Source organism: Propithecus coquereli, unplaced genomic scaffold (genome assembly GCF_000956105.1).
Source record: "Propithecus coquereli isolate 6110/MARCELLA unplaced genomic scaffold, Pcoq_1.0 Scaffold66, whole genome shotgun sequence".
NCBI classification, from domain to species: domain Eukaryota; kingdom Metazoa; phylum Chordata; class Mammalia; order Primates; family Indriidae; genus Propithecus; species Propithecus coquereli.
The window spans coordinates 10,315,528-10,328,881 of NW_012152618.1; the positions used below are offsets into that span (position 1 = coordinate 10,315,528).

Sequence of the window (13,354 nt, forward strand, 5' to 3'; positions counted from 1 at the left end):
TAGGGTTTCCCTCTGTTGCCAGGCTAGAGTGCAGTGATATCATCATAGCTCACTGCAACCTTGAACTCCTGAGCTCAAGCGATTGGCCTGCCTCAGCTTCCTGAGTAGCAGGTACTGTAGGCATGTGCCACCATGCCTGGCTAATTTTATTTTCTTTTCTTTTTCTTTTTTTTTTCTTTGTAGAGACAGGGTCTTGTTATGTTGCTCAGTCTGGTCTCTAACTCTTGGCCTCAAGTGATCCTCCTGCCTCTGCCTTCCAAAATGCTGGAATTATTGGCATGAGCCACCTGCGCCAGGCTAGCTTTTATCTTTTTGTTCCCATGTTTATTTCTTCATGGTGTTAAGATGGCAGCCATAGTTCCAGGGAACACACCAGTCTTCTAAGCAGGAAACAATAGGTTGAGACAAAACACTCTTAATAAGTTTTTTTCCTTTTTTTAATGTTTGGAAAATTAAGCCCTTCCAGATGACTTTGCTTCATAACTCATTGGCTCAGACTTGGCCATATGCCCATTGCTAGAGCAATCACTGAAAAAGGGGAACAGCAAAGAGAAACTGTGGCTTGTTTAGACCAATCTTGATTCATTTTCTGGGGTTGGGGTGTGGCCTGCCTGTTCTGGGAGCAAGGGGTCTCTGCCAGGTGTCCACAATGTTAATTAGGTTCTATTACCCAAGAATGGCTATTGGACAAGAGTGACCAGTTTTTGCCACAACGCTGTACAGACATTTCTATGTTAACATGTTTAGAGATTTCCTAGATGTCCTAGAATATAAAAATTTTTATTCATGTATGTTCAATAAATATTTTAATAAAAAATAAATTTTATAACTTTTGAAACCAGAATAGATGAATTGAAATCATTAAGAGGGTTCAGATCAACTTATTAGAAATGTTGTAAATGTTATTTCTGTGTTTAATGGGAGGTTGAACTAGATAACCTCATAAGATCCTATCTGACTCTATGGTTCTGATCTGTGACTTTAAATCCCTATCTGTAAGCCATGACGATGGATTTGTTGATGTCTGTCCTGTGAATCTGTTCTATATTTCAGCAAGTATGATTATTGTAGTACTTAAAGATCTCTTACTCATTAGCTGGGCTTGGTGTGCACCTGTAATCCCAGCTACTGGGAAGGCTAAGATGGGGGTCACTTGAGCCCAGGAGTTTGAGGCTGCAGTGAGTTACGATCGTGCCACTGCACTCCAGCCTGGGTGATAGAGTGAGACCTCCGTCGCAAAAAAAAAAATCTCTTATAACCTATCAAGGATTCTGTTTTCCTCTCTGATGGTCTACATTCCCCTCACCCTAGTTCATCTCAGAGAAGTTAGATCCCAGGCAGGAGCAGACAAGAGGGGAACCCATAAGGGAAGAAAACATATGGCATTAAATATTTTCATCTCCTAGGTTAATTAAAACCTTAGTCTAAATCCTCGGTTGCAGGTCGGGTGTGATGGCTCACACCTGTAATCCTAGCACTCTGCGAGGCCGAGGTGGGAGGATCACTTGAGGTCAGGAGTTCCAGACCAGCCTGAGTGAGAGCAAGACCCCATCTCTACTAAAAATAGAAAGAAATTATCTGGACAACTAAAACTATATATAGAAAAAAAAATTAGCCAGACGTGGTGGCGCATGCTTGTAGTCCCAGCTACCCGGGAGGCTGAGGCAGTAGGATCATTTGAGCCCAGGAGTTTGAGGTTGCTGTGAGCTAGGGTGGGGCCATGGCACTCTGGCCTGGGCAACAGAGCGAGACTCTGTCTTAAAATAAATAAATAAATAAATCCTTGGTTGCCTTTCAACCATAACCTTCTAGTGCTAAGTGTTCTACCGATTCCAGCTTGTAGCTAGCTCCCTGCACCCCTTCATATCTCTTCAGGAAAGTTGCAAACGTTGGCAGTGCTATTGCGGCAGCTCAAAGCGGAGGGCCACCGAGTGCTCATCTTCACCCAGATGACCCGAATGCTAGATGTATTGGAGCAGTTTCTCACTTACCATGGCCATCTGTACTTGCGTCTGGATGGGTCTACTAGAGTTGAGCAGAGACAGGTAACCCAGGCATCTGCAGCCTTTAGAGGCTCACCTCAGCTTCTGTGCCTTTTTCCCAGGCTTTGGGCTTCCAAAAGGGGCCCCATTAAGCCTTGGACCTGTTTTTGGAGATAAGTTTCCCAATACTGTTTGTTTCTCCCTTTCTTCCTAGGCCTTGATGGAACGGTTCAATGCAGATAAACGCATATTCTGCTTCATCCTTTCAACTCGGAGTGGGGGTGTGGGCGTGAACCTGACAGGAGCAGACACTGTTGTTTTTTATGACAGCGACTGGAATCCCACCATGGATGCTCAGGCCCAGGATCGCTGTCACCGAATTGGCCAGACCCGAGATGTTCACATCTATAGGTATTGCTTAGTCTTCCCTTCCCTTACTTTTCCTTTATTGATGGGGATTCTTTGATACATTTGGCTGTTTACACATGGCCTCCCTCACCCCCTAGGCTTATCAGTGAACGGACAGTGGAGGAGAACATCCTAAAAAAGGCAAATCAGAAAAGAATGTTGGGAGACATGGCCATTGAGGGAGGCAACTTCACCACAGCCTATTTTAAACAGGTACCATAATTAAGATCTCTCAGCCTGTGCAGAGAATTGCTGTGCCTGTGGAAGTTCCTCCTGCTTATTAAAGAGGAGCTGCTTTGGCCTCCATAAACCTGCTTCTTTAACCAGTGGCACTTCTAATACTTCTGAGAGCTATGAGCCTCACCGCTGTAGACACAGGACTAGCATTCTGTTGGCTCTGACACTTTTCTCTCTGTTCTATCCAATAGCAGACCATCCGAGAGCTGTTTGATATGCCCCTGGAGGAGCCATCTGGCTCATCTGTTCCCTCTGCCCCTGAAGAAGAAGAAGAGACTGTGGCCAGCAAACAGACCCATATTCTGGAACAGGTGAAAAAAGAGTGGGCAATCCCTAAAGTAGAGCTAATGTTTATAATATATTTTGTCTTTCATTAGTCCATTGAGCTTACCTGGGGGAAGGAACTGTTTCTACTTCTTTCCAGATTACAGTTAGCCTTTGATAGTTGTAAATACATTGCTTTTTGGTTCACATGATTTAGCAGGAAAAAAAGATGATTTGGGTCGGGCGCGGTGGCTCACACCTGTAACCCTAGCACTCTGGGAGGCTGAGGCGGGCGGATTGTTTGAGCTCAGGAGTTCGAGACCAGCCTGAACAAGAGCGAGACCCCGTCTCTACTAAAAATAGAAAGAAATTAACTGGACAACTAAAAATATATAGAAAAAATTAGCCGGGCATGGTGGCACATGCCTGTAGTCCCAGCTACTCGGGAGGCTGAGGCAGGAGGATCGCTTGAGCCCAGGAGTTTGAGGTTGCTGTGAGCTAGGCTAACGCCACGGCACTCACTCTAGCCAGGGCAACAGAGTGAGACTCTGTCAAAAAAAAAAAAAAAAAAAAAAGATGATTTGGAGTTCGCACTTCTAGGTTCAAATTCTATCAGTGCTTCTTAATAATTGTGTTTGTTGGCCAGGTGAAGTGTCTCGTCCCTGTAATCCCAGCACTTTGGGAGGCTGAGGCAGGAGGATTGCTTGAGGCCAGGAGTTCAAGAACAGCCTGGGAAACGTAGCGAGACCCAGTCTCTACAAAAAATTTAAAAAATTAGCCAGGTCTAGTGGTATATGCCTGTACTTCTAGGTACTCAGGAGGCCAAGGCAGGAGGATCACTTGAGCCCAGGGATTTGAGGCTGCAGTGATCTCTGATCATGCCACTGCACTCCAGAGCAGTACCCTGTTTAAAAAAAAAAAAAAGTGTTTGTTAAGCCAAGTTACAAACTTATTTATTACTTTTCTGAGGCTAACTTTCCGCTTCTCTGAAATACTAATGAGAAGGAAGTAACTCAGGATTAAATGGTAAAATCGACATAAGAAATACTTTGTAAATGATGTAAAACACTATTCTAAACATTGGTGCATTGGTGCATAATAGAATAACTTGGAATGGTTTTTAAATCGCTGAATCCTGGGCTCCTTCTCAAAAATCTCCTTAATCATAATTTTTGTGTTTTAGATCTGAGCTTTTGTATTCCTTCAAAGCTCCAGATGTAGACAGGTATTTAGGAACTACAGGTGCAGCACATCATGGAGATGTTTTTCCCTACTGAGTGTCTTCTCACTGTTGAGTGCTCTAGTCTCCTTCCCTCAGTGGCTTTGTTGTGAGCTCTCTGGCTATTCATTTCTCAAGGAAAGATCAGATGTGGTTGGTATGTTGTCCTGAGGCATCTCAGTGCAAAAAAGAATTATAGATTTTTAGATATTCAAATCTTTGTGACTGTATTTTTTCCCCCACCTTAAGAGAGATCTAAGGCTGACTCTAAAGGAAAGGAAGTAGAGCTAGGGATCTCTAAAGCAGTCATTTTGTCCCTAGTGGCAGTCCTCCTGAAATCCATTACATCCTATGTGAGCCACTGAGTTGCTTTGGTAACTCTGAGGGCTCAGAAGGTTGAGTTCTGTTGCAAACCTGGTTTGGTGTTAACTTCATCTCACATTTATGCCAGAATCAAATCACAGAATATAAGGTCAGGCATGGTGGCTCATGTCTGTAATGCTAGCACTTTGGGAGGTCAAGGCAGGAGGATCACTTGAGCCCAGGAGTTGGAGGCTGCAGTGATGTTGCCACTGCACTGCACTGCGTCTCTAAAAAAAAAAAAAAAAAAATGTTCTTTCCTTAAGTCTCACATTATGTTTTCCTCATTTATGTACCCTCGCAGGCATTGTGTCGTGCAGAGGATGAAGAGGATATCCGTGCAGCCACCCAGGCCAAGGCCGAACAGGTGGCTGAGCTTGCAGAATTTAATGAGAATGATGGGTTTCCTGCTGGAGAGGGAGAGGAAGTCGGTCGACCTGGGGCTGAAGATGAGGAGATGTCCCGGGCTGAGCAGGAAATTGCTGCTCTTGTAGAACAGGTCAGTATTGGACCCACTAGTTCTTGACCTCACCCTCCTTATCTCCTTCCCCTGGGCTCATGGCTCCTTCTATCTTCCCTGGTGATAAACAAGGGTGATGGGGCCCTGGACTCCAGGAATCTATGTTCATCACCACTGCTTCTCCCTACAGCTGACCCCCATTGAGCGCTATGCCATGAAATTCCTGGAAGCCTCACTGGAGGAGGTGAGCCGAGAGGAGCTCAAGCAGGCAGAAGTGAGTATTTTGGGGAGGGTGGAGCTGGCAGTGGAAAGCTGCAAATTTCTACTCACTCCCTGCCCTGCTTGCCTCTTCCTGACCACCTTTGGGCTCTCTTATTGGTAGGAGCAAGTGGAAGCTGCCCGCAAAGACCTGGACCAAGCCAAGGAGGAGGTGTTCCGCCTACCACAAGAGGAGGAGGAGGGGCCAGGGGCTGGGGACGAGATTTCCTGTGGGACTGTTGGAGGCAGCCACCGACGAAGTAAGAAGGCCAAGGCCCCTGAGAGGCCAGGAACTCGTGTTAGTGAGCGTCTTCGTGGAGCCCGGGCTGAAACTCAAGGGGCAAACCACACTCCTGTCACATCAGCCCATCATACCCGCAACACCACCACGCTCCCCCGCTGCAGCCCTGCCAGGGAGCGCGTTCCCAGGCCAGCACCTAGGCCTCGACCCACTCCAGCTTCAGCTCCTGTCCCTGTTCCAGTCTGTGTCCCGATACCCATTTCAGCCCCAAATCCAATAACCATTCTTCCTGTCCATATCTTGCCTTCTCCTCCACCTCCTCCTTCGCAGATTCCTCCCTCTTGTTCTCCTGCCTGTACTCCTCCTCCTGCCTGTACCCCTCCGCCAGCTCATACCCCACCACCAGCCCAAACCTCTCTCTCAACTCCTTCATCTCCTCTCTTGCTTGGTCCACCTTCTGTCCCCGTCTCTCCTCCAGTCACCAACCTGCCCTTAGGCTTGGGGCCTGAGGCAGAACTGTGTGGACAGGCGTTGTCATCTACAGAGTCTCCGGAGCTGGCTGGCATGGCCAGTCCTGAGACCTCCTCGCTTACTCTTGTGCCGCCTAAGGATCTGTTGCCAGTTGCTGTTGAGATCCTACCCGTATCAGAGAAGAACCTTTCACTTGCCCCTTCTGCACCTAGCCCAACCCTGGAGGCTGGCAACGTCCCTAATGGTCAAGAGCAGGAGATCCCAGATTCTGCTGAGGGGACCATCCTCACAGTGTTGCCTGAAGGTGAGGAGTTGCCCACGTGTCTGAGTGAGAGCAATGGACTGGAGCTCCCACCCTCAGCAGCATATGATGAGCCACTTCAGGAGGCATTGGAAGCTGACAGGAACTCAGAAGAGCTGGTGGAGGCCCAGACCCCAACCTCCAGCCCAGAAAAGCCACAGGAACTTGTTACAGCTGAGGTTGCAGCCCCATCAACCTCATCTTCGGCCACTTCCTCACCTGAGGGTCCTTCACCTGCCCGACCTCCTCGGCGTCGCACCAGTGCTGATGTAGAAATTAGGGGTCAGGGGGCTGGTCGGCCAGGGCAACCTCCAGGCCCCAAAGTGCTTCGCAAGCTGCCAGGACGGCTAGTAACTGTGGTAGAGGAAAAGGAACTGGTGAGGCGACGGCGACAACAGCGGGGAACCACCAGCACCCTAGTGCCTGGGGTCTCTGAGACTAGTGCCAGCCCGGGAAGCCCATCTACCCGCAGCATGTCAGGGCCAGAATCTTCACCTCCCTTTGGTGGACTCTGTGAAGCTGCTCCTCCATCCTCACTGCCCACTCCAACTCAGCAGCCCTTCATAGCTCGTCGTCACATTGAGCTGGGGGTGACTGGTGGGGGCAGCTCAGAGAATGGAGAAGGGCCCCTGCTTGCCATCACCCCACCTGCTGTGAAACGTCGGAGGGGGAGGCCTCCAAAGAAGAACAGGTCTCCAGCAGATACTGGGAGAGGTGTGGATGAGGCAGCCTCATCCACCTCTAAGGGAAAAACCAATGGGGCTGACCAAGTTCCTGGGGCTGAAACCCTAATTGTTGCCGAGCCTGTTCTGGGACCCCAGCTTATTCCTGGGCCCCAGGCTCTTGGACCCCAGCTAGTTCACAGACCCGAGCCCATCATCCTGTCACCTGTGGAGAAAAGAAGGCGAGGGCGGCCCCCTAAGGCACGAGATTTGCCCATCCCTGGGACCATTTCCTCTCCAGGGGATGGCAACTTAGAGAGCCGGACACAGCCACTCCCATTACCACCACCCCTGCCACCACTCCCACCACTGCTGGCCTGTCCCACAGCTACTGTTACCAACACTGTCACCACTGTCACGATTTCAACGTCCCCACCCAAGCGGAAGAGGGGCCGACCTCCCAAGAATCCACCATCGCCTCGGCCCAGCCAGCTCCCTGTTTTGGACCGTGACAGCACTTCTGTCCTCGAGAGCTGTGGACTGGGGAGGCGGCGGCAACCCCAGGGCCAGGGGGAGAGTGAGGGTAGTTCCTCTGATGAAGATGGAAGCCGCCCCCTCACCCGCCTGGCCCGCCTTCGGCTTGAAGCAGAGGGAATGCGAGGACGAAAGAGTGAAGGGTCCATGGTGGTGGCTGTTATTCAGGATGACCTGGATTTAGCAGATAGCGGGCCAGGCGGGATGGAATTGACACCTCCTGTGGCCTCATTGGCCCCAAAACTGCGCTCAACCAGGCTGCGTCCAGGGTCTCTAGTCCCCCCACTAGAGACTGAGAAGGTGCCTCGCAAACGGGCAGGGACCCCAATTGGTGGGTGTCCTGGGCTGGTAAAGCGGGGCCGCCTGCAGCCCCCAAGTCCCCTGGGGCCTGAGGGTTCAGTAGAAGAGTCTGAGGCTGAAGCCTCAGGTGAGGAAGAGGAAGGGGATGGGACCCCACGGCGACGGCCTGGGCCCCGCAGGCTTGTTGGGACCACCAACCAAGGGGACCAGCGCATCCTGCGCAGCAGTGCCCTTCCCCACCTGGCTGGCCCTACCATTAGTCACAGAGGCCGCAAGGCTAAGACGTGAGTGGGCTGCCCCTCCACCTAGGCTTTCCACCATGGCCGCTCTCCCTCCATGACCAGGCCTGACTCTGTTAACCACTACTTGAAGTCTTTTGAGGGGGAAAGCCTCCAGGGAGACATAGGGGCCTTCACCCTTCTTTCCACCAAAGTAGGGGGTAGGCAACTGGTTGTCATGGAAATGGGGCTCATCACAATCCCCCTTCCTTTCCACCCCACATGGCTGGGCAGTGTTAAGGGTGGCAAGATAGTCTCTGTCCCCACCCCCTTGTACTTGATTCCCCAGCTATCTTTCACAGCCCACCACCCTTAGGGGAAGGGGGAGGGGCTTCTCTACAATGAGGTTTTTTTTTTCTTTTTTTTTTTTTTTTTTTTTTTTTTTAAGAAGAAAAAATAATAAACTTAGTTTCTGTACGAGCATCCGTGTAAGGAGGCTTCTGATTTTCTGGTCTGGTGGAGGGTTGGGTGGGAACTTGGGCATCATTTTCCTCCTCTCAGTCTTGCAAAGAACCTAGTACCTGATCTGTAACCTGAGATTATATACCTTTAAGGCAGAAATCTCTACCCAAGAAGGGGGAAGATTGGCAAATCTGATCTCCTAGTAGAGTGTCTTTCCCTAGATTCAGTTTTAAGTCACTCAGACATTTCCTCTCCCTCCCTTCTATTCTTTTGGTTCCTGGACTTTCCCTCACAAGCTCTCAGATGCCTCAGACTTTTCCCTTTTATCCCTCTTGCTCACGTGCTTCCTTTCACTCTTTCCAGAGGGCAGGCATCCTACCTCCAGTTGCTCCATCCCTTGGCCCTCCCCTGCTCTCCATCTAGCCAGACTGGTTTGAGCCAGCCACACCTCCTTTCCCAGCTACTGGGGTTCTTCAGGTGGCTGGCCACCCAACCCCACCCCTGGCCTTGGCTTGGAGCCCTGAGTCAGCTCCCTCACACCACCCAAGCTAAATCAAACCTGAGGCAGGAGCCGAAACTCACAGTCCCTCAAGACCTATAGCCAGGTAAGAGCCCTTGTTCATGTTTACGTTTTCTGACCAACTCCCTGGCCCTTCTCCTTGTGGTGTTCTCCCCGTGCTAACTTTATGTCTGTGTTTACTCCATCTAAGTTATTTCCTCATGTCTACTCACCTGCAGCTTTTTGGCATACATCATTCTTTGGTGTCTGCTTGTCCTTCCTGCTTCCCCCTTTTTATCCTTCGTTAACTTGTGTTCAGGGAACCACAGGTGGTTCAATTTTGTCTAGGTTGTAGGGGAATGGTTGAAGATGAGGGTGTAAAGGTGGTTTGATGTCAGAGCTTAGAGGACCTGAGAAATAGGGAGACGAGAAATAATTAAGTAGGGCATCATTCAGGTTTCTGTGTGAATAATGAGGTCATTTGGACTCAATGTGCTAATCCGATTGTGTTGTGTGGCTGGGTTAAAATGGAGAGAGGAGGCGGCAGGGAGACAGCATAGAAAGGAAGCCCCAGTTTGGGGAAGTAAAGTATTTCTGATGTTCAGTTTCAACTGTAAAAAAAAGGGTCTTTTTTCCTTCCTTTCCTCCATCACCAGAACTGTGTTTTTGTGTGAAATGGCTACTCTGGTTGAAGTGGGGTGCAGGGCCTAGGCCCTGTTCTCTGACTCTTCAATACCCATGGGGCAACCTCTGGGGAATTTAAGGGCCTTTTGAAATATAAGTTAAAATCACTTTGTCTCAGATTCATAGCTTTGGAGATTCTGTTATGTCTCTCCTGCTTCTGGGTGTGCACCTGTCCTTTTCCTTCTTCCCACTTGTCGAAACAGTAAATAATGCAGATAATGCTATGTTCACACTGGCTTGCCTTCAAAGACTCAGAACCTTAAGCTCAGGAAAAAGGATTCTAGCCACACATTTCCTCTCCTGGTCTATGAGTCACTAGAGGAGTTCCCTAGTAAGGCAGCATTCCTGAAAGTTGGGCTAGGCCAGGAAGACAGAGGGGTGGAGTCTGAGCAAGCTAGGCCAAGGGCTCAGTTGTTGGGCTTACGAGTACCCTGACTGTGTCGCCCACAGGTGATGGCGGACGAGGAGAAGGCAGTGGAGACCTTGGTGGGGAACTCAGAAGCTGTTCATTCCCCATCCCCCATCCGCTGCTGCTGGCTCCGCCTCCGCTACTTGGCAGCTACTAGCATTATCTGTGGCTGCTCTTGCCTGGGAGTCATGGCTCTTGTGTTTGCCATCAAGGTGAGGAATGCAATTCCTATAGAAGGGGGATTGGGGGGAGTGAGTGTAAGGCAATAGTTTCCTATATCTGATCTGTCCACACTGATAAACAGTTACTAAATAAATACCTATCGCTGCTTGGCTCTGGTCCTAGTGCCAGAAATAAGATAAGATATGGTTCTTGCCATGGAAGGCATAGTCTAATGAAAGAGATGGCAGTGAAAATGGGTGATTACTAGAATGTGGTTTGTCAGTGCCATGATAGAGAAAGCGCAGGGTACTCTGGGAGCCTGGGAGGGTATATATGTGTGATTATTATGTATGTACAGTGGAGCAGGTGACTGGAAAGGCATCCTAGGGGAGGTGACAGTAAAGTAACCTTAAAGGAAGAGTGAATAAAGGTGAAAGGGTATTCCAGGTAAAGGGAGTAGTGTGTACAAGGCCTGTACTATTCAGCATGGCTGGACCAGTGAAGAATAGTGAGAGGTGAAGCCAGACGACCCAGATTTCCAGGGGCCTCCAATTCTGTGCTTAAGAGTTTTGACTTTGTCTTGAAAGTACTGGGGAGACATTGAAGGGTTTTTGTAGGGGGGAGTGACATGATCAAAACTTTGACAGTTTTAGAAAGATCCACTCAAGGCCTGCATGGAGGGTGAATTGGAGGGGGCAAGACTGGAGGCAGCTGAGCAGTGATGGGAGCAATCTCTTCACAGATTAGTTTAAACATCATGTTGAAATTTTCTTAATCCTACATGTATTTTTCTGGGCTTAATTAGGGCAAAATCATAAAAAGGCTCCTTAATGATGAAAAAGATGAGGCCCACTGGGCTATGAGAATGAGGTGGTGTTCGACTGGACGTGAGTGAAATACTCCAGGCTCACTGAGTCAATGTGGAATGTGTAGGAAAGAATGGGGAATAAAAGAATTGGAAAGTACTTTCCCATATGTGATCTTGTAAGCTACCCATGGCCACACTGAAAGTAGGACAGAGACGGGGACCTCACTTTGCAGATGAGGGGTAAGAGACATAAACTAGAGAGGGAAGTAGAGGGTTTGAGTGTGAGGTTTTGAGCTGTGACAAGATAGGGGAGTAAAGTGGGACAATGAGCACTTTGGGGCAGAAGCAGGGAGAGAATCTAACTAAGAACCTGCCCCCACAGGCGGAAGAGCGGCATAAGGCAGGCCGGTCGGAGGAGGCAGTGCACTGGGGGGCCCGGGCCCGGAGGCTCATCCTTGCCAGCTTTGCTGTCTGGTTTGCTGTCCTCATTCTGGGCCCCATGCTGCTGTGGCTGCTCTCCTACGCCATCGCTCAGGCTGAGTGACCCTGGGTGGCCTCTGCTGAGAGCCAGCCGAGACCTCCTGGATCCTGCAATGAGGCATTGCTGAGGTCCGGTGACAGTAGTGGTCCTCCCTGGCTGGAATAATGGGGTTTCTCTCAAGGGGCTGTGGAAGAGCTCTTCTAGCCCTTCATAAAAGGAGAGCAGCAGCTGAGACTGATGAGGGGAGGTCAGCCTGCTCTGTTCTTTCCATGCCCGCCACCCTCATCTCCCTCACCCCACCCCACCCCATCCTAGGGGCCTCCACCCAAAGGAAGGGTTGAACACCAGGTCTAATTTTATTAACATTTGTTTTGTAATAAAAGCCTTTTTTAGTGGTGAAATGCTCCTGTCTAATTGTTCTTCCCCTGCTTTCCCTTGGGCCCTTGGTGAGAGACAGACTGGACATCTGACTGATGGCAGAAGCCTGCATCTCACCTCATCTAGGAGCTTTAAGAGAAGGAAATGATTTTATTAGTTTTCTTCTTCCAGAAGTTTCCCTTCTTGGAAAGACTCCAGCTCCTCCCTTAATACATCAACAGAGACCCTGAGGCCTGAGATGAAGAGTAGTAGCAGCAGCTACTATTTATTGAGTACTTACTGTATTCCAGGCTATTCTAAGCACTTTATATTTCTTAACTTCCTTCAGTCTTCACAATCATTCAATAGTAGAGACCATTGTTCTCATTTATAGTTGAAGAAACAGAGCCTGATTTGCCCAAGTTTACTCAGCTAGTAAATGGCAGAGCTGGGATTGAATTTGAACAGTTTGGTTCTAGAACTGAGAGGAGTGAAAGAGTTGGATAATGGCAACAATCACCCTGTATGTGGAGATTTGTATGATTATAATGAACTTTCATATTCTTTATCTTGGGCCTCATAACATTTTAAACATTTTTAAAAATTGTGAAGTATAACATACACAGGAAAGTACCTAAAACAAGTATACATTTCAATAAAGTAACACAAAGCAAACATCTGAATAATCACCATTCAATCGAGAAATTGAACATGGCCGTCACTCCAAGCCCCTTTTATAACCCTCCTAATCACTGCTTCCTTTCATGCTATAAGTAACTACCATTCTCTGCTTCTAACAATGTAGTTTAATTTTGTCTGTATTTGAACTTTATGTAACAAAACCAAATATCAGGTATCTTTCTATGCCTGGCTTCTTAACATTGAAATTCATCAATATTTGGTATAGCTGTCGTTTTCACTGCTGTATAGTATTCTGTTATGACTATATCACACTTTATCCATTTTCTGTTAGTGGACTTTGGGATATTTTCCAGTTTGGGAATATTATGAGTCATACTGTGATGGACATTCTTGTACATGCCTCTTGAAATACATATGCCCTGGAAATGGGATTTTTTGTTTACCTAACCATAATTCAGAGCCCAGCACAACACCAAAAGGAATTAGAGATGTTGCACACTGAAGAGAGAAGATTAGAAGAGTTCCAAAGTACTCTAAGAAGGAAATGTGAAGACAGTCCATTGATGGTTCTCTAGAAGCCATATACAGGGCAGTGTTCTCGACCTTGGCTTCACAATGGAATCAACTGGGAAGCCTTAAAAAGTAGTCATGGGCTGGGCATGGTGACTCATGCCTGTAATCCTGGGCAGCATAGCAAGACCCTGTCTCCGCAAAAAAATTAAAAATTAGCTGGGTGGGGCCGAGCGCGGTGGCTCACACCTGTAATCCTAGCTCTCTGGGAGGCCAAGGTGGGCGGATTGTTTGAGCTCAGGAGTTCAAGACCAGCCTGAGCAAGAGCGAGACCCCGTCTCTACTAAAAACAAAGAAATTAATTGGACAACTAAAAATATGTAGAAAAAATTAGCCAGGCATGGTGGCACATGCCTGTAGTCCCA

At 48.4% G+C, this 13,354-nt stretch overlaps 2 protein-coding genes across 2 annotated transcripts in view; both read left to right on the forward strand.

Annotated features, from left to right (window-relative positions):
- Nucleotides 1-8,398, forward strand: part of SRCAP (Snf2-related CREBBP activator protein) — a 34,260-nt gene extending 25,862 nt beyond the window's left edge. Inside the window, exons 27-33 of the mRNA XM_012660236.1 lie at nt 1,876-2,045; nt 2,197-2,393; nt 2,489-2,603; nt 2,819-2,938; nt 4,775-4,969; nt 5,121-5,204; nt 5,313-8,398. Coding sequence (XP_012515690.1) covers nt 1,876-2,045; nt 2,197-2,393; nt 2,489-2,603; nt 2,819-2,938; nt 4,775-4,969; nt 5,121-5,204; nt 5,313-7,985 — 3,554 coding nt within the window. The 3' untranslated portion in view covers nt 7,986-8,398. The remainder of the gene's footprint in view (nt 1-1,875; nt 2,046-2,196; nt 2,394-2,488; nt 2,604-2,818; nt 2,939-4,774; nt 4,970-5,120; nt 5,205-5,312) is intronic.
- A 275-nt stretch (nt 8,399-8,673) lies between these two features.
- Nucleotides 8,674-11,821, forward strand: TMEM265 (transmembrane protein 265). The gene is made up of 3 exons (XM_012660237.1): nt 8,674-8,982; nt 10,011-10,181; nt 11,322-11,821. Exons 2-3 carry the CDS (start codon nt 10,014-10,016, stop codon nt 11,481-11,483), a joined length of 330 nt encoding a protein of 109 aa, XP_012515691.1. The 5' UTR covers nt 8,674-8,982; nt 10,011-10,013; the 3' UTR covers nt 11,484-11,821.
- The last annotated feature ends 1,533 nt before the right edge of the window (nt 11,822-13,354 follow it).

What these genes read in the sequence shown, in the direction of transcription:
- TMEM265 (XM_012660237.1), top strand. Translation starts at nt 10,014, where the DNA reads ATGGCGGACGAGGAGAAGGCAGTGGAGACCTTGGTGGGGAACTCAGAA. An exon ending in CTCTTGTGTTTGCCATCAAG is followed by an intron (nt 10,182 to 11,321) that starts GTGAGGAATGCA and finishes CTGCCCCCACAG; the next exon opens with GCGGAAGAGCGGCATAAGGC.